The sequence below is a fragment of the Cervus canadensis genome, chromosome 10 (genome assembly GCF_019320065.1).
Source record: "Cervus canadensis isolate Bull #8, Minnesota chromosome 10, ASM1932006v1, whole genome shotgun sequence".
Classification (NCBI taxonomy): domain Eukaryota; kingdom Metazoa; phylum Chordata; class Mammalia; order Artiodactyla; family Cervidae; genus Cervus; species Cervus canadensis.
In genome coordinates, this window is record NC_057395.1 from 58350864 (window position 1) to 58370992 (window position 20129).

Sequence of the window (20129 nt, forward strand, 5' to 3'; positions counted from 1 at the left end):
CAACTTAAAATGAACACATTTATAGATTTAATTTCTCCTAAATCTAAAGTCACTGCAGATGGTGACTGCAGCCATAAAATTAAAAGACACTTACTCCTTGGAGGAAAGTTATGACCAACCTGCATAGCATATTAAAAAGCAGAGACAAAAAAAAAAAAATTAAAAGCAGAGACATTACTTTGCCAACAAAGGTCCATCTGGTCAAGGCTATGGTTTTTCCAGTGGTCATGTATGTATGTGAGAGTTGGACAGTGAAGAAAGCTGAGCACCGAAAAATTGACGCTTTTGAACTATGGTGTTGGAAAAGACTCTTCAGAGTCCCTTGGACTGCAAGGAGATCCAACCAGTCCATCCTAAAAGAGATCAGTCCTGAGTGTTCATTGGAAGGACTGATGCTGAAGCTGAAACTCCAGTACTTTGGCCACCTCATGCGAAGAGTTGATTCATTGGAGAAGACCCTGATGCTGGGAGGGATTGGGGGCTGGAAGAGAAGGGGACGACGGAGGATGAGATGGCTGGATGGCATCACCGACTCGATGGACATGAGTTTGAGTAAGCTCCAGGAGTTGGTGATGGACAGGGAGGCCTGGTGTGCTGCGATTCATGGGGTCGCAAGGAGTCGGACACGACTGAGCGACTGAACTGAACTGAACTGAAACCTAAAGTCACCCCTTTAAAACACAGAGTGGCTCTTTATCCTCATGAATGTTGTAATAACCCCGTACAAGACCACTTCGAGGAACACTTCTATTGGCATTTGATCACATAAGTTGGGCACAATTTCCTGCACTACAGAATAATTCACACACATTATTTATTTTCTACCTAAGTGAGACAATAAGAGGAGGAAACCCAAATGGTTTAGCTCTTTCTGAGAATTCTGGACACGTAATACCAACACCACATTCTCAAGCATCAGGCTTTTAAAGCCCCATGAACATGAACTACATATTATTTGAGAGTGATACAGTCCTGCACTTTCCTCTATTATGGGTTTTAAAAAAGAAAAACCTGAAAAATCTTTAATTATTACATCACTGGTAGATGTACTCCAATTGCATAAAAACAGGCAGGCTATTTTTTCTTCCCCATAATTTTATGTCCTCAATTTTCTAGTATTTTAGGCATTCTTTTGCCTTAGTTCTGAAGACACGAAATTTCTCCCACATTTAACCTAAACCTTTTTCTTTTAAGAATGAAAAAAAGACCATAGCTATCACTCTAAGTACTCAAGAAAAAACAAAATTTACTGCTGGATCCAGAATCGATGGCATATTGAACAAATTTCTTAGCTGATCAACTGTTTTGAGCCTGGGGCACAAAACAAAGCCTGCACCCCCACATCCCCACCCAGAGTGCTGCCTGCAGCTGATGCTCACCGAGGCGCCACTCAAAACAGGTGGGCAGGAGGAGAGGCCAAGCAGTGGGAAGGCTGTTCTCTACTCTCCTGGCCACGTCCATCCCCTGTGGGTGGACTGACCACTCCTCCCTCCACACTGAGGAGGAAGCTCAGAGGAAGCTCAATGCGGAGCAGACCATGGAGCCTAAGCTGCGAGGCATCTTCCTAGAGCCCAGGCTCTTCTAGGTCATAAAAGCCACCTCCATCACTGCAAACCCTGGGGGCGCCACCAGCAGTGCAGCTGGGGGGTTGCAACGGGCTCCAGAGCAGGGGCAACAGCTGGGCAGGACCTACTTTCACCCAGACTCAGAGGCTGAGGGCAAAGCCCAGGACGCAGTACCTTCTCCAGCTTGGCTCGCAGCCGCCTCTCCTCCATCCTGCTCTTCAGCACTTGCACGTCTTCCTTGCTGCCATTGAGCACGATGACGTCATCCTCCTGGAAGGCAGCCCCACACTGGACAGAGAGGAGACAGGTCCCGTGAGCACGTGGACGGCAGTGACCCCAGGTCCTGGCTCTCAGGCCAGCCACTGGGCCTCCTGTCGTTTTCCCGCCTGCACCTTGGCTTGATCAGCTGTGGAGGTCCCGTCCTGCTTGGAGAAGTTTCTGGGCATGGTTAGCCCAGTAGGCCTGCCTACGAGACTGGCCTTGGCTGGTATCTGGGAACGTGCGTTTCTGGAGGGTTCTTCCCATTTCCAAACTGTGCTGGGCTTCTGCTCACAGTCCCCATCCCCACCACTGGACCCGACCTCTGGGTGCACAGACCCGAGCATAGGGTGGGCATTTAGGAGATGCCTGTTAAGGACTCACTAGCAGTACTTACTGAGCACCTACTGCTGCCTCATCTCATGATGACAGACTTAATAAGAGCCCATGAGGCTCACACACAGCTGAGCCAAGGCTAAAAGGGAAGGGACCAGGGGATCTCACATTCCAGACAGAGGTCTGTAACCTTGACCTCAGAGCAGCCCCTTCCTGGGGGATCCCTAGGAACCACCTCCAGTTTCCAATCAGGAGTTCTGGGGTGGGACCTGGGAATTTACATTTCTAACGTGTTCTCAGGTCCTGCAGGTGCTGCCTGTGGGGGAACCACGCCTTGAAAACCACGGTTCTAGAGTTTAGGAAGTTGGCAATTGGGTAAATGGGCTGAATTCCAGCAGGACAGGGGAAGCACCATTCCAGAGACACAGCTGCATCTCAGCTCCGTCCTGGGCTGCAGTGGCCACTGTCATCCCCACAGGGACCTGCACTCTCAGCTGCTCCCTGGGGAGCCCGCGCTGCTGAGGACAGGGTGTGAGCCAGGGGGCAGGGAGGACTTCTTCCTGTGGGCTCTCCAGAGGCCCTCTGCCTAGACCTTGGCCTCAGTTACCACCTCTGTTAAATGGGAATAAACTGAACTTCCAGCAAGGGTAACACTGAAGGGACTAGAATGCCGAGTTGGGCATGAGCACTCAACCATCCTCAGCTACTGTTGCAGTTTTGCATTTTCCTGGAGCAGAGCTTCCGGTATCAGCACAGGTGGAGCTCTAAGACACAGCCCTCCACACCATGCTCTAACCAGCTTCCTTAGGCAGAAGCACTGCCTACCCTGAGTTCTTCATCCATGGATTCAACCAATTTCTAGCTAGAAATAACTGGGGAAAAAATTTTTTTTCATGAAGTTCCAGAAAGCAACACTTGAATACTATTTAAATAGTTACCACACATCTGTGCAGGGCAGTAACTATTTACACAGACCCGCAACTATTAACATAACATTTACACCGTATTTACAAAGCATTTACATTCTATTAGTAGTAGTGTTGGTCGCTCAGTCCTGCAGATTCTTTGCGACCCCATGGACTGCGGCCCACCAGGCTCCTCTATCCATGGGATTTTCCAGGCAAGGATACTAGAGTGGGTTGCCATTTCCTTCTCCATGGGATCTTCCCAACCCAGGAAGATCATTAGGTATTATTATTATTCTTAGGTACATTCTATTAGGTATTTTATTAAGTAACCTGAAGGTGGGTTGGAGTATATGGGAAGATGGATGTCAGTCATACGCAAATACTACACCATGCTATATAAGGGATTTCAGCATCTTCGGATTCTGGTATTGGAGCGGGGGATGGTCCTGCACCAACCCCCTAGCCCGCAGCCCAGTAAGGAGGGCTGACAGTCACATGGCTGTGTTCTCCCTGCTGGGAGGTGCGCCCCCACGTTGGGGGAGAATGCAGAAGGAAGCCTCACAGGATTCCTTTAGACTCTGCCCAAGTCTCCATCCCTCACCATGAGGGCTACACACCCCTGCTGGATCAGTGGACAAAGCTGGGCCATGAGGACAGCTGTAGGGCAGGTCCAGTGGGTCCTACTAGTTCACTCTGCCCAGACCAGTAAGAGACCCACTGTGCCCAGAATCTCTTTGATAGACAACATTCTCAGCACAAGAAAAGACATGCAAGTGCTGTTCTTAGAAGTTGCCAAAGCTTTCCCAGAATCTCCCAACCCTCCTCAGCTACTGCCTTAGCTGGGTTATTTATTGTGGTTCCGAGTCCAAAAAGCATAGCTTCAGGTCAAAATAAGCTCATGTTTCGGTAAGTTTTCTCAACCGAAAAGATATTCCTTTGACCCACCAAGTCCAAGGTCGGTGCCAAACAAATAGTTCTGTGCACAATGAGAAAGGCGTGTCCAGCCTGGCGTCCAGCCAGGGCTGCCCCTGGAGAACAGTGAGGCTGGCAGGCCAGGGGAAAGGAAGAGCCCCTCTGCAGGGAGAGAGTCCCCCTAACCCAGAAGCCCCGGGTTGTGGGAGATTTGGGCAGAGCCTTCCCCTGGAGGTGTCCTCCTTGGAGAGACAATGAGAGAAAATCTGCAGGAACAGGATCGGGTGGTAGATAAGGCCCAGTGGGGCTTGGTGCCGGGTTCCCGTGTCAGTAACCCTCCTGAGCACACAACCATGAGGCAGAGGTGTGGTGTCTGCTTCCCCTGCTCCGTCACAGTCCTCGTCGTCCTCCTCTGGGGGCTTTCTGTGCCTCCTTCCACCTTCCACCATGCCTTGCTGCCCTGGTCCGATCACGTCAGCAGCCTGCAGCCTCCTTCCCCTGTACATGACTGCCTAGTTGTCTGTGTGTAACAGTGGGCTCTACCCTGCCTACTGCTGTGGTGTGCTGCCCCCAGCGTTGTACTCTTAGAGCTGACTTAGCTGCTAACACCACCAAGTCAGGAACTGCTCACATTAAAACTCGCGGTATCGTTTCTGGTCTTACATTTAGATCTTTAATCCATTTCGAGTTTATTTTTGTGAATGGTGTTAGAAAGTGTTCTAGTTTCATTCTTTTACAAGTGGTTGACCAGTTTTCCCAGCACCACTTGTTAAAGAGGTTGTCTTTTTTCCATTGTATATTCTTGCCTCCTTTGTCGAAGATAAAACTCCTAGGAGAACATAGGCAAAACACTCTCCGACATAAATCACAGCAGGATCCTCTATGACCCACCTCCCAGAATATTGGAAATAAAAGCAAAAATAAACAAATGGGACCTAATTAAACTTAAAAGCTTTTGCACAACAAAGGACACTATAAGCAAGGTAAAAAGACAGCCCTCAGATTGGGAGAAAATAATAGCAAACGAAGCAACAGACAAAGGGTTAATCTCAAAGATAAACAAGCAACTCCTGCAGCTCAATTCCAGAAAAATAAATGAACAATCAAAAAATGGGCCAAAGATCTAAACAGACATTTCTCCAAAGAAGACATACAGATGGCTAACAAACACATGAAAAGATGCTCAACATCACTCATTATCAGAGAAATGCAAATCAAAACCACAATGATGTACCATTACATGCCAGTCAGGATGGCTGCTATCCAAAAGTCTATAAGCAATAAATGCTGGAGAGGGTGTGGAGAAAAGGGAACCCTCTTACACTGTTGGTGGGAATGCAAACTAGTACAGCCATTATGGAGAACAGTGAGGAGATTTCTTAAAAAACTGGAAATAGAACTGCCATATGACCCAGCAATCCCACTCCTGGGCATACACACCGAGGAAACCAGATCTGAAAGAGACACGTGCACCCCAATGTTCATCGCAGCACTGTTTATAATAGCCAGGACATGGAAGCAACCTAGATGTCCATCAGCAGGTGAATGGATAAGGAAGCTGTGGTACATATACACCATGGAATATTACTCAGCCATTAAAAAGAATTCATTTGAATCAGTTCTAATGAGATGCATGAAACTGGAGCCCATTATACAGAGTGAAGTAAACCAGAAAGATAAAGACCAATACAGTATACTAACGCATATATATGGAATTTAGAAAAATGGTAACGATAACCCTATAGGCAAAACAGAAAAAGAGACACAGATGTACAGAACAGACTTTTGGACTCTGTGGGAGAAGGCGAGGGTGGGATGTTTCGAGAGAACAGCATCGAAACATGTATATTATCAAGGGTGAAACAGATCACCAGCCCAGGTTGGATGCATGAGACAAGTGCTCAGGGCTGGTGCACTGGGAAGACCCAGAGGGATCAGGTGGAGAGGGAGGTGGGAGTGGGGATCGGGATGGGGAACACATGTAAATCCATGGCTGATTCATGTCAATGTATGGCAAAAACCACTACAATACTATAATTAGCCTCCAACTAATAAAAATAAATAGAAAAAAAAAAAAAACACCTCGCAGTATCTTGCTCTTTGTCTCCAAAATTTAAGAGACCCACTAATATCAAACCCACTGCTCCCTCAAGGCCTCAACTGCCTGGACTTGATCTGGCAGCCCTTGGAGACAGCACCTGGCTCTCCCACCAGCTGCAGGCCTGTCACCTGACCTCACTAGGCTTCTGCAGGACTCCAGGGCCCTAGGTGGAGCAAACCATCCCTGGAGGTAAGTGAAACCAGGGCAGGAATCAGCCTTCTGCCATGATGCCAGCCTCCAGACTGGGACTCTTCTCTGTGGACTAACGGGTGGGAGCCACTTTAGAAAGGGGGGTGGGGGAGGGCTGCTGCAAAGACCCCAAAGGGACTGATCTTCTGCCTATAAAAGTAACATGCACACAAAGCAGAAAACACCCATATTTCCCTGTGAATGCATTTTTCTATGTGTGCCATTACCATACACTTGAAATCATACATTCATTTTCAGTTTTGCTTCATCACTTGGACCTTAGATGTCCAAAAAAATGGGGGGGGGGGGGAATAGCTAAATAAATCATAATACATTCTTAAAAAGGAAGAGTATATATAGCTATTTTAGAGTTTCTGACAACATAGAAAATGATTATGTGTTAAAAGAAAAAGTAGGCTGGAAGTTATATATTCATACGATCTCTGGATGCTAATTTCTTTTTAAATATTGAAAAAAACAGGTAGGTAGGAAAGTGCTGAAGGAGACAGAATTAAGAGTAATATGCCTCTATATCTGTATTTTTATATAGGAGACAAATGTAGTAGTGGTTTCTCAATTTTTGTTCTTACAAACAGTAACTGTGATGAAGAACTGATTACACGGACCTCTGACCCAGAAATTTCACTTCTGAGACTTGGTTATTGTCATAGAACCCTGTCAGTTTCCTGCATTCATGGCTTATAATATTAATAAATGAATGTCTGCCTGTATGTGTGTGTGGACTTTTAAAACAGGGCTTCCCTCTGTCACACCGTAAGATCCAAAGGAGAAGGTTTCATCTTTCTTGGTTGTAGCCAAGTCTTAAGCACAGGCTCCTGCACACAGTGGACGCTCAGTAAATAACTGCTGACTAAATGAGTAAGAACATAACCTAAAGAAATATTTCAAACCAGGATGGAATGGAGTGAAATTTTAATGCCAAATAGCTCCCCTAAAAGGCTGCATGAAACTTACACTCCCTAAAACGTGAGAATGCCCATCACATCACGTCAAAGGCAGGGGAAAAAAAAAAAAAAAACTTATGGTAATCTAAAAAGGAGAACATCACTCCTCTTGGGCTTTAAGAAATACAAAAATACCCCACTGTATTCATAGCACCTCTTCTGTTATTTATGTGTTTAGGCTGTTTTATTAGGATTTTCATTAAAAAAAGTTTAGCTGAATCAATCTGTATAAGAAACTGATACAGTAACCCTATCTTTCGTCCACTTATTACAACAGCTCCTCCAACATGTTTGGTTTTTATTCTGTATTTTCCTGAGAGCTCTGGGAGTGTGAAGTGCATTCAGGCAACTCTCCTCATCATTTTCTCAGCTGTTTTCTTCTACTGTTTTTTTTTCCCCAGGTTACGGATGTGAGATCCAGGTGAAATCCAGCACCAAACCTCTTCCCCCAGGGACGGACCTGCCAGGCCAGTTCAGCAGCACCCACGGGACATTTAAGACAAGCCCTCAGGGTCCCGGGGGGCAGCAGTGCAGCAATACTTCAAGAGCTGGCAGGATAGCCTTTCCTTTCTTGGTAAAATTAGTCTCTCGACTCAGAGACTCTGAGTACCTTCATACAAATGTACACAGGGTCTCCCCACTGAAAGGCTGCACAGATCTGTTTTTATATAAAAAGCATGCATGTCACACATACAGCAATGCTGCAGCCCCTTAAGATCAGACAGACCAGGTTATCTTTGCACCATTAAGAAACCTTAATAAACATCTGTTCCACAAAAGAGCAACAGGTATCTCAAGTGACCGCAGGTGAAGAAAAGCTGGACTCGTCTGACTTAACAAAGAGCTCGGGTGTCTGGACACCCACGAGGGTGAGAGTCTCTGAGGGCTCTGAGTTGCATCGCTTGGCTTCGCTCTCCCCAGCAGACACACGTGGGGGTAAACCTAAAGAACAGACCAGCAAGTGGAGGACCTTTTAAGCCAGAAAAGGGAAGGATGTTAAGAGACGTACCCATCAGAGGAGAGTAACAAAGGGGGGAGCCACTATTGGTGGACAGAGACTCCACCTCCGACTTGTGCACAGGCTAAGCTGGTGGCTGTGGGAAGACGGGGCAGGGCCAGGACTCTGCCTGTGTCCCTGAAGTCAGGCCTCTGGAGAGCCATGCTAAGGCACTCGACTGCTCCAATGCTACGTAGGAAGCAAGGAGATTTTTAAGTGACTTTTATTTACTCCCTGAATGAAAAAGGCTCAATAATCAATTCTGGCCTCCTACTTTTAAAAACATTTAAGAAATCTGACCCAGGACTGCCAGGATTTCACCCAGCTTTCAGAATCCGAGAAGCACCCGCGCTGCCCTTCACCTGAGCCAGGTGTTTGTTTTGTAAAGGGAGCCAGCCCCGAAGAAACACTCAGGTTCTGTTTTTCAACCCATGGGTCAGAATCGACAAGAATAAAATCCTCCAGGGACGAAAGGGTGACAAAACCTGCCAAGCGATTCTGGTTCATGTGATTTCAGCAGGAGCCACAGAAAGAGAAGCAACTGAAGGAAAAGAAAAGCCAGGCAGGGTGCAGACACGCCAGGATCTCCGACCCATGCGAGGAGCATCTCTCGGTAAGTGCTTCGTGAATGCCACAGGCTGAGCAGGTGTTGTTACTACTAATAAAATGAAATTTAAGTTTTTCTGTGTCTCCTCCATGCCTTTAAAATAGAACTATTGGAATATCAGTAATATTTTAAAATTCAGAAGTATCGTGCATCTTTTCCTCTCAAAAAACAGCCCTCCTTTTTTCATTTAAGCCAAGAAAATTTAAAGTGGAATGTTTTTAAGAATGAGATCAATTTGATCTTTAAATTTTAAATGCTGCCATTTATTGATTCCTCATGTGGGAAATAACTAAGTCAGCCTCAAGGGCATGTCCAAACTCTCAGTTCTCAATCTCCACCAATAATAAGAATGTTGTATTTGCTGTGATTGTTCTGAGTGGATATCCTGAAATGCAGTTTCCCTCTTCATATCAAAGTGGCTGAAGAAACAAATACTCATTTTAGGAATTAGCATGTTGTGATTAAGACATCTATTTTACCAGATAGCTAGACGGTATGAGTTCAAAACTAGTCTACTATGTTAAAGCTCAAATAGTTCAAGAAAAAAACCGTTAACTTATAGGATGCTCTGGACATCATTCTGAGCCTAGGGATGACAGAAAAAACACACAAAGTTTTCATCGCTGCAGCTACAGTGACTTTTTTAGGATAAACACACAGTAAATGGAGAGAGAGTTGACATTCATGGTCCAAAGGTCTCACCACTCCAGGGGACTGGTGGGTCCTAGGCACCGCCATCCAACTTAAGCATCGAGCACCCTCCCAGGCCAGGCTCAGGAGGAAACACTCATCCATCCACTCCCACAACCCTGGGTCCCCAGGCCGTACGAGACAGGTTCTATCATATACCCCAACCTGCAGTCCAGAAGATAAAGACTACATTGTTTAATCCCTGTTAAGTTGACATTAACTAGCTAATATTAATGCTCTAAAACAGAAGTATACTAGAGTATATGGCAAAATACTACACATTCATCTTTAAAGATGCCCACGATCTATTTACTAACAGGAATAATCTTTAAATAAGTGTGAGTTTCAACAAAATAATTAATTTATATAGAATGTTGCCAACCTGCCCTGAAAAGTCTATATAACAACTTAAATCCCATCATAATAAAATTCAAAACGACTGCCCTGAAGTGTTCAAGTGGCAATACCTGGTACCAAACCCACATTACTGGCTTTGTTTTGGGCTGTTAAGGCCTGTTAGTGGGGTGGGAGAGGAGGACTACAGAAGGATAGAGAAGGAAGAAAGAAAGAAGGAAAATATACTCACTGGCTCTCACAGTTAGGATAGTAAGGAATTGTGAAATAACTTCTTGGAAACATTTTAGGCTTGGACAAAAAACATAAAAGGTTAAATTATTCCATTCTGAGAACTAGAATTAGAAATCATGTGCGATTGCTAATACCACAAAAAGGAAAAAATCTTAACACCATCCTTAACCATAGCCTTGGTAATTACTTCTATTGAAGGATATTCTACAAAATCTCTGAGATGTCATATGTCTTCAGTCAACTGACTGTAAAACCTTCAAAACATTATTCATTGTCTGGAAGCTACTTAATTCTACCGTACACTATACATATTTTATTATTATTATTTTTTGGACATTCCCCTACCAGGGACAGAACCTGTGCCCCACCCCCCCCACCCCCCCACCCCTCAGTGGAAGCACAGAGTCTAAACCGCTGGACCACCAGGAAAGTTCCATTATATGTATTTCAATGATGTTTTTGCTGTGCTCAGTTGCTAAGTCGTGTCTGATTCTTTGCAACCACATGGACTATAGCCTGCCAGGCTCCTCTGTCTGTGGGGTTTTCCAGGCAAGAATACTGGAGCAGGTTCCCATTTCCCACTCCAGGGACTGAACTCGAGTCTCCTGTGGCTCCTGCATTGGCAGGCGATTCTTTACCACTGCACCACCTGTGAAGCCTTATTTTAATGAGGCTACTCATTAAAAAAAAAAAAAAAAAAAGTCTGAACAAAGAACTTCTATATCTGCTCCTGCTTCATGAAACACAATAACTTCCGCTCTTTCTAAAGCCTTTAAAATACAGTTTAAATAAAACTTTTTGCAGAAGAAAAAAAATGGCTCAAAAATAAAAGACTGTACTTTTAAATGGGATGCATGTTCCCCTCACTTGAAAAATATTGCTTATATTTCTTGGAAATTAGTGATAAAAAGTCACATGCTTAACAATTATAGTTTCATGATGACTACAAAAGTTGATTTTACATTACAGAAACAAAACAACAACAAATCACCAAGAACAGAGGCTAGGAAATGCCTGCAAAGCTGAAAATGGTGTTCATTACGACTTCAAAAGAAAAAATTGCCAGGCCCTAAAGGGTTGATCCCTATAGGAATTTTCAGTGGAGTCTCCAAAGGCTTCATTTCAAGGCTGTCCTCGAAAAGCGTGTGTTGAAGCAATGAAAATAAAGTTGGTGACCCTTCCCACAATGTGACATTCTAGCACTCCCCAGTTTCTAGATTCCAAAGTGAACCCGAGCTAAAAGGAAGACTGGGCAACTGTGAACAATGTGCCACAGAACAAGAGGTGGAAAAGCAGCTGATTAACCCTGACCACACTCCACTGACCATCTCTTTATAAGGGAGGGCAGGGACTTCGCCCATGCATTGCCCTGAAGGACAACAGGTTACACATGGGGCTCATCTTCATTTAATTATCACAAACCACGGAAAATACCCAATCCTCTGGGCACTGCATGAAGTGGAGTCTGTCAGTGAAGCGGGGTTAACATTTCTGTGATGAGGCCAGCAGGTTTTACTTTGACCATAAGCTTAAAAACATCAACCAAGACAACAAACTGAAAAATACCCCAAACCCTCTTCCCATGCTAAAGCTAAATGCAGGAGAAAATGTAATAAACTATGGTACATGGTTTACCTTTAACCAAAATTCTTAACAGAGAAGCATTTGTTTTCATTTCAGGAAGGTATTTCCTTCCAACTGGATTTCTGTTTTCATGATAAAGGTTTGTGTCTATTTTAGAGACCAGATATGAAATGTGTTAATTATAACGATGACTCTGTACTTTATAAAAAAAAAGTCTTTAAAATTATGCCATCAGGTTTTATGTTTGGGACCATCAACAAACATTTACTGAACTAGAGTAAAATGTAACCTCGCACATCTGGGCAGCAGTTGCTTTTTATTTTCGAAGCATGATGTGTAAAAAGAAAACTATACAATGAAAATGCATACATTTTAAAAATCCACAACCCTCAATCAGCATTTATAGTTTTTCCTGGCTCACAGTTTTAAAAGCACAGAGATAACTCAAAAATGTTGCCTCATCCATACTTTACCCAAATGGTATTTGCAATAATGATGTGGAAAGGTAAGGGGCTTATGTCAAATTTGAGATTAACACTGGTCAAAAGTAAATGGGTTTTTAAAAACAGGAAGGAGGAATAGGCAATGATATGACTTTTTTTTTTAACAGAAACTTAGAAATAAGACTCATAAACAAGGAAAAAAATGACTAACAATACAGACATTTTACCTGATCAATTTTCTTCCCAAAATTCCCAAGGATGGTATTTGTATGCTAATAATAATTAATTAAAACACCTACTTGTGCATCTCTATAGAGTTCAAGGGAGGCAACTAAATTATTATCAAATAATCTTATTAAAGATATTTTGTTTTTAATCACTGAAGCCTTCTCTAAAAAAAATTAAAACAATACATAAATTCATTTCAATAAGTTGAATTATGTGATCACAAAATTTCTCTTGATTTGCTGTTCCTTTTATTGAAAAGATATATCCTCATAACATGATACAGAATAACAGCCTAAGAAATTCTGGGTAATGCAAACCAGGACAGGATCTATGTCCAAAATAAATATTTGAGAATTTTTTTTCCCGCCAAGATAAAGGCAATATACTCAACATCATCAATCATTGGGGAAATGCATATTAAAACCACAATGAATTACCATTACACACCTACTAGAATGGTAAAAATTTTTTTAATTGGCTACACCCTGTGTTGGTAAGGATGTGGAGTAAACGGAATGCTCATACTTTGCTGGTGGGGATATAAAATGGCATACTCACTTTGGAAAACAACCTGGCAATTTCTTAAGAAGTTAAAACATAAAAACCTGTATGCGAGCCAGCTAGTTCACTCTTAAGTACTTACCTCAGGGATATGAAAACTCAGGTCTACACAAAGACTTATGCACAAATGCTTACAGCACCTTGTAGTATCCTAAAACTAGAAACAACTTCAGTGTCCTTTAACAGATGAACAAACAGATTGTGCCACATCCATTTGATGGAATACTGCTCAGCAGTAAAAAGGGAAAATGGTGAAAAATGCAATGATGTGGATCAAACCTTAAAAGCATTATCTTAAAAGCATTATCCTAAATCTTAAAAGCATTATCCTAAGTGAAAAAAAAACAGGCAAAAAAATACACAAGTATAACTCCATTTATATAAAACTGCAGAATATGCCAATGCATCTATGGTGACAAGAGCACATTAAGAGATTACCCAGAGACAAGGATGGAAGGAGGATAGAGTAAAAGGGGCCCAAGAAAACTCTTATGGGGTAAAAGAAATGCTTAACATGACTGTGGTGTGGGTTTCACAAGCACTTACAACACTCTAAATTCTTTCTGTTGTTCCTTCAGGAAGCTGAGAGGAGAATATTTCAAACCATGGTAATAAGAAGGCAACTGGAGCTCGAAGCATGAGCCAGCTGCGAGCCACAAAGCCTGGTCTTCTCGTATGCACAGCTGTTTGCATCTTCATTTTTATTTATTTAAGGAATCTGACTCCCGAGGAAGCAGAGGAGGAACCCACCCACCCAGCAGTGGTGGAATGTGGCTTCTATCCAGATGAACTGTGCTCGGCTTTGTTTGAAGGGAAAGAGGCGGCTCCCCAGATTGCAAAGTTCTGTAGAAACCCTCATGGATCTGAAATACTCGCTCATTTACACAGACCAGGAAATTGCTCCAGGATTTCCCACAAGTTGCATTTCATAACCAGACCCCTGTCTGCAGACGAGGGCAGCTTCTCTTTGGCATATATCATAACTATTCATAAGGAGCTGGCTATGTTTGTGCAGCTACTCAGGGCTGTTTATGTGCCTCAGAATGTTTACTGTATTCATGTGGATGAAAAGGCCCCAAAGAAGTATAAGACTGCGGTGCAATCCCTGGTTAATTGTTTTGAGAACATTTTTATTTCATCAAAGAGAGAGAAAATGGCTCACACTGGCTTTAGAAGACTACAGGCAGATATTAACTGTATGAGAGATCTAGTTCATTCCAAGTTTCAATGGAACTATGTCATTAATCTCTGCGGACAGGACTTTCCAATCAGAACCAACAAAGAAATCATACACTACATCAGAAGCAAGTGGAAAGATAAAAATATCACTCCCGGAGTAATCCAGCCACCAAGCATTAACTCTAAGACAAGTCAGAACCATCTTGAATTCAGCCCTGAAGGAGACATCTACGTGTCTCCAAATGCAGGATTCAAGGTTGAGCCACCCCATAACTTAACCATTTATTTTGGAAGCGCTTACTATGTACTAACGAGGAAGTTTGTGGAGTTTGTGCTGACTGACATCCGCGCAAAAGACATGCTCCAGTGGTCCCAAGACATCCACGGCCCAGAGAGACACTACTGGGTGACTCTGAACCGACTGAAAGGTAAAACAACCCAGCAGAGGGGTGTCTGTGCAGGCCCGAGGCAACAGCAGCAGACGTATAACCGTAAAGATTCTATTTCAGCTCTTTGACTTGCCAAACAGCTCTATATATTCTGTAAGACCTCCCCCTTGTGTGATTGTTGGCGGGGGTGGGGGTGCGGGGCGTCTCTGCTTTTAGGGATCTGGGGTTTGCCAGGCTCCCATGCCAGGCTCGCTTCTTTGTTTCCTCTCCAGAAGGAAGTGCCAGCATTCTGCGTCTCCTCAAATAGAGCCCTTTGAAAATTCTGAGCACAGATCACTGGAAAGTTCCTCCTTTCTTCATTTGCTTATTAAATACTGCTGAATACCTACTAGTACTGTATATCATGCTAGGGGCTCTTTAAGAATGGAAAATATTAAAACTAGCCATTGTGTGTGGGTAGGTAGGTTTTCTGAGAGGCAGAGGGAAATATGATGCTTTCCTTTGAATGGGCTTATTTGCTCTTTATATAAAGTTGGCTAGCTCCTATTTGGGACATGCCTTCAAGCTTGAATAGCTAAGTGAACAGGTCCAGGAAGACAGTGCAAACAATGAGTCCAGAAGAAATGGGTGAAGACATTTTTAACCACTGAAAATCCTTTCAAATTACCCCCAAGAGCTGTCCTTTGTGCAAACAAGGGCAGGCATCCTGAGTGAGGTGGGGTTTTCTTTCCACCTGCTCACTGTAAGCCTGCCTGTCTTCTCCCTCAGATGCTCCAGGCTCCACCCCAAACACTGGCTGGGAAGGAAACATTCGAGCTGTTAAATGGAGAAACAAGGAGGGAACAGTTCATGAAGGCTGTAAAGGTAAAAACAAAACCCAAGGGAGCTCCCTGGTGGCCTAATGGGTTAGGACTCCAGGCTTTCAACCGCTGGGGCCCAAGTTCCATCCCTGGTCCGGAAACTGAGATTCCACAAGCCAAGCAGCTCAGGAAAACAAAAAAAAAAAAAGAAAACAAAACAAAAACACACGCCCCAGGATGCCTTCAAATTTTACAAAAATTATACAACTGCTGCCTCAGTAACAGTAGGAAAAGGCTAATGGTCATGTATGTGATGATCCAATTAGCATGGTGTCAATTTTTAAAAAAACTTCTAACTACTCTCCAGACAGAAAAGTATACAAATTCTAAGAATCTGAGTCAATAAATTTTCACGAACTGAACACACAACAAGGATGCAACTTCCAAAGAGAAAATACAGATAAAAATTCAGATAAAAATACACCAGCTATCTGGCTTTCCCCACTTGCTCCTAGAATTCAAACCCAAACATTTATTTAAAATGAGCTCCCTGCCTCCCTGGCATATGAGAACAAAACAACTGAATAACACAAGTCTGTGCTCCTTGGTGGGATCAGCCAGCGATACCCCACACTTCCAACACAGTTCCTGCTGAAAAAAGGTCTCTTTGCTTTGCCCTCAGGAGGCTCTCCCTCCAGGAACTGTGAATTCTTTTGCCCCTCTGACTGGTGTCCCAGAGGTTTCAGTTACTGGGACAAAAAGCAGAAGCCAGACAGTGGGTGGAGGAGAGAGCAGTGCCTCTGTTCTTGAACAGTCTGGAAGAGAATTAGCAGGCTGCAGGGGAGTGCTCAGGCTCATCAGGTTGGGGCAATCACCTCCGGGTTGAAGAGCCAGAACCTGGCTCCTGGGGATCGATTCAAGCCTACTCTCCTGAGCTGGCTCTCCCCGCCCACCCAGACCTGCAGTGTGAAGAGGGCAGAGAGGGGCAGAGAGTCTCAGGAAGGAAATGGTGGATGACAATTCACAACAGGACACGGACGAGTCCAGTAGAAAGATGGCAAGTTCTCTGGTGCACACACGGAAGGGAAAACAGAGCATGCATGACCTCTGGGAGCCCGCAGCTCGTGGTGGACAGAGAACTAGTGGAAACTGGAGCAAATCCGTGTGTGAGTCAGTTCTTCGCATCAGGGGGCCAGAGTGTTGCAGCTCATGGAAAACTTGTGCTCATGACAAGCTAAAATTCTAACCTAAACTAGCCCTTAAAGACTTCAGGAATCACTAACCAAACAAATGGTTAGTGATGGTTCCCTTCCATCACAAGTTCGAAGTTGAAAATAAAAGCCCCTTTCAAAGCAACTATGGAAATCATGTTTAACCTGAACTTGCAAGAAGCAGAGAGGCCTGACAGACGACCTTGGAAGTGTGTCACTTGTCCACGTAGATGTAAACTGACGACCAAGGCAGCTAAGTTTCTGTGTTCTCTTTGCAGGCCACTACGTCCAGGACACCTGTGTGTATGGACCAGGAGACTTGCCATGGATCATTCAATCCCCTTCTCTGTTTGCCAACCAATTTGACTCGACCGAGCCTCTTGTGGTCTCGTGCCTGGAGCGGTGGCACAGACGCAGAGTTCTAGGGCAGGCAGAGGTCCCTGTGGAGGCACACTGGCATTTCCAACGGAAGAGCCATCTCAATACGGAATTGAACCGCTGAGTCGGAAGTTATAGAGAGTGTTTGCTTTCTTATTGGTATCATTCTGTTTTCTTGACTTGAAATCAGAGAACATTCGACCAAAAGAGAATGGAAAAATAATTCCTTGACAGAAGATAGTCCTAAAATGAATTTAGAAACTTGCTACTGACAAAGACTCTACTATTAATGATAAGCTACTTTCACAGTTTAGAGAAAGAAATCACAAGAGAAAAAATAATCCAAAGTTCCACTGGTGACTGGATAAGTGACATGGAGACCTGACTGCCTCACTGAACAGTTAATGGAAATCAAGATTCTCCAAACACTTAGATCCAGGCTCAAGTTAGAGTAAGAATGTATCTTGTCGTAAAGGTACTATTGTGTATGAGATTCTAATAAAGAACAAACTCCCACTGAAGATGAAAATATGCTTCTAGCAGTCCTCTTTGGCTAGGAACAATGTAACTTTATTCTAGAAATCCTAGAAAAACAAGGAAGTCTACTTCCTTTGGGTAAAAGGAAATTATGGAGTTGAAACACAACTTCTTACAAAGGCTGCCCCCAAGTTTCTGCAGGCTTGCAGCTGCGATGATGAGATGGTCTATATCTAAGCTGCCTATACCAGTCACAACCACAGGGGGCGCTGGGCACCTGAAATGTGGCTGGAGTGACTGATCAAGTGAACCTTAACTTTAACTTTAATTAATTAAAATTGAAATAGTCACACGTAGCTGGTGGTTACCATACAGAACAGCACAGGTCAAAGGCATGGATGGTCTTACTTCTCTCTACTCACAGATTCAGGTCTTCAAAAATCCACAAATCTTTGTCGAGGACTTTTTATATACTTAGAGCCCACGGCATCATACAGGGCTAGAAACATACAACTATTAAACAGCATAACTTAAAACAACTAAAATAAGGGGCAAGTAGGAACCACAGGACAGGACACTAAAGAAATAAATGTATAATTCAAGGACAAAGCATACCCCTCAGTGAACTGACACTTCTCAAACACAGAAACTAAATGAGATTCCACTTAAGTCAATGAAAACAGCGCCTGAAAAGCATGGAACTACACAGAAGAAAAGAGGCTCTGAAAGCAGAGCCTGCAAATCAAACTTGAGCTAACCATAGCACGTTTAAATTTCCACTAAAACAAACATTTCTTCCCCAAAGATATGCGATTCCAGGGAAAGCGCACGATAGAAGGTTAAGACCATCAGAGAACGTCAGCGCCCCAGACAGCCTGCTCACAAGCAGACAGAGTTGATGGTCATGCTCTGAGTGGTTGTTCAGAAAGCTCAGGTTCACCACAATCCTGTCCCCTACATTTTATAACAACTCTTCGCAAGTAAGTGCAAACCCCAGTACACTTTTAAATTAAATAAAATAAAAAATAAAAGAAGCTTACATTGTTTCAAGTTACTTAAAAGATAAGTTTCCCTTCATTTCAATGTCAATTATAGAACACAAATTCACACAACTGCCCTCAAAAGGCTCAAATACTGCAATAAATCATTTCTGTAACAGCGAGATTAAAAAATAATAACTTAAAGACATGTCCAGCAGCTAAGACTCTGCCCTCCCAACGCAGCGGGCCTGGGTTCTATCCCTGGTGAGGGAACTGGATCCTGCATGCTGCACTAAGACCCGGTGCAGCCAAATAAATAAATAAAAAATAACTTAAAAGTAGAGGAATGAAAGGGGCTTCCCGGTGGCTCAGTTGGTAAAGATTCCCCTGCAGTGCAGGAGACTTGGGTTCTATTCCTGAGTCGGGAAGATACCCTAGAGACGGAAACAGCAACCCACACCAGTATTCTTGCCTGGGAAATCCCATGGACAGAAGATCCTGGCGGGCTACAGTCCATGGGGTCGCAAGAGTCGGACACAACTAAGCGACTAAACCACCACCACAGTGGAATGAAGCAGCGTGAGATCTGGGGAAGCACAAGCTGGGTGTTAGTGGGGCATCAGGGCACCTCCCGGGAGGCCGAGACAAAGCAGCAGCCTCCGTGGACATCAGAACCAGCGGGAAGCTGCCGCGCTCTCTACCCTGAGCCAGCCTCTGACTGCGTTTATTCATCACATAAAAGAACAAAATTAAATCACATATAAAATAAAGTCTGAACAATATTTCTAAGGATTGTATCTTAAAGGTGATCGTGAGACAAATAGGGATCTTGAGATAATTTCTGCAAGTTTCCGGATACAGAACCTGCTTGCGAACATGTAGAGTCTACTGTTCAATTTTCCTATTGTGTTTTCCTTACATGTAAAAATTTAAGGCTGCCTGTGCTGTATGCTGTGTGATTTCCTAAGGTTTATTATTCACAGAGACCATGAAGATGGCAGAAAGGAAACAACTGAAGGAGGCTGGGCCTGAGAAGCAGAATTCACCACCAGGTTTTGAAGTGCCTCCTTCTTTATTTTCTCCCCTTTCCACTCTGCTCACTCCATGATAAAAACTAAAACAAAACAAAAAACCAGTGTATGAGTGTAAATTTTTGTTTCACTTCTGACTTTAAAACAGCCACACACTGCACTCACCTGTCACAAATCCTAACTAAATGAAGCCAGGTCAGCAAGCCAAATGTTACTACTCACACCTCTACTGATTGATGCTTTCCAACTGTGAGGCTGGAGAAGACTCTTGAGGGTCCTTTGGACAAGCAAGGAGATCAAACCTGTCAATCCTAAAGGACATCAACCTGGAATACTCATTGGAAGGACTGATGCTGAAGATGAAGATTCAATACTTTGGCCACCTGATGCAAAGAGCTGACTCACTGGACAAGACCCTGATGTTGGGAAAGACTGAGAGCAGGAGAAGAGGGTAACAGAGGATGAGATGGTTGGATGGCGTCATCGACTCAATGGATATGAGTTTGAGCAAACTCTGGGAGATAGTGAAGGACAGGGAAGCCTGGTGTGCTGCAGTCCATGAGGTGGCAAAGAGTCAGACATGACTCGGTGATGGAACACCATCACCACCCCCTTTAACATCCAGGTCAGCTTCTCAAGCTTACCTGTGCATACAAATCCCCCAGGAGGCTCTTGTTAAAATGCAGTTTCTGATTCTGCAGGTCTGAGGAGGGGCCTGGGAGTCTGTGTTTCTTAAAAAACAAAAGCAAAAC

General features: G+C 43.8%; 2 protein-coding genes across 4 annotated transcripts in view; one reads left to right on the plus strand and one right to left on the minus strand.

Annotated features, from left to right (window-relative positions):
* RTF2 (replication termination factor 2) overlaps positions 1–20129 on the minus strand; it is a 40865-nt gene that overhangs the window by 3019 nt on the left and 17717 nt on the right. For 2 of the 3 annotated variants that reach the window (XM_043479473.1, XM_043479474.1), the window contains exon 6: positions 1740–1853. The exons of the other annotated variant lie outside the window; for it this stretch is intronic. In XM_043479473.1, coding sequence (XP_043335408.1) covers positions 1740–1853 — 114 coding nt within the window. The remainder of the gene's footprint in view (positions 1–1739; positions 1854–20129) is intronic. 3 annotated transcript variants of the gene reach the window in all.
* On the plus strand, positions 8564–17013 carry LOC122448273 (beta-1,3-galactosyl-O-glycosyl-glycoprotein beta-1,6-N-acetylglucosaminyltransferase 7). The gene is made up of 4 exons (XM_043479472.1): positions 8564–8844; positions 13511–14539; positions 15269–15364; positions 16790–17013. The coding sequence occupies exons 2-4, from the start codon at positions 13570–13572 to the stop codon at positions 17011–17013; spliced, it is 1290 nt and encodes a 429-aa protein (XP_043335407.1). The 5' UTR covers positions 8564–8844; positions 13511–13569.

Bases quoted from the DNA above. Each gene is read 5' to 3' on its own strand.
- LOC122448273 (XM_043479472.1), top strand. From the start codon at position 13,570: ATGAGCCAGCTGCGAGCCACAAAGCCTGGTCTTCTCGTATGCACAGCT. The intron at 14,540-15,268 runs GTAAAACAACCC...CTTCTCCCTCAG, and splicing joins GACTCTGAACCGACTGAAAG to ATGCTCCAGGCTCCACCCCA. The intron at 15,365-16,789 runs GTAAAAACAAAA...TTCTCTTTGCAG, and splicing joins AGTTCATGAAGGCTGTAAAG to GCCACTACGTCCAGGACACC.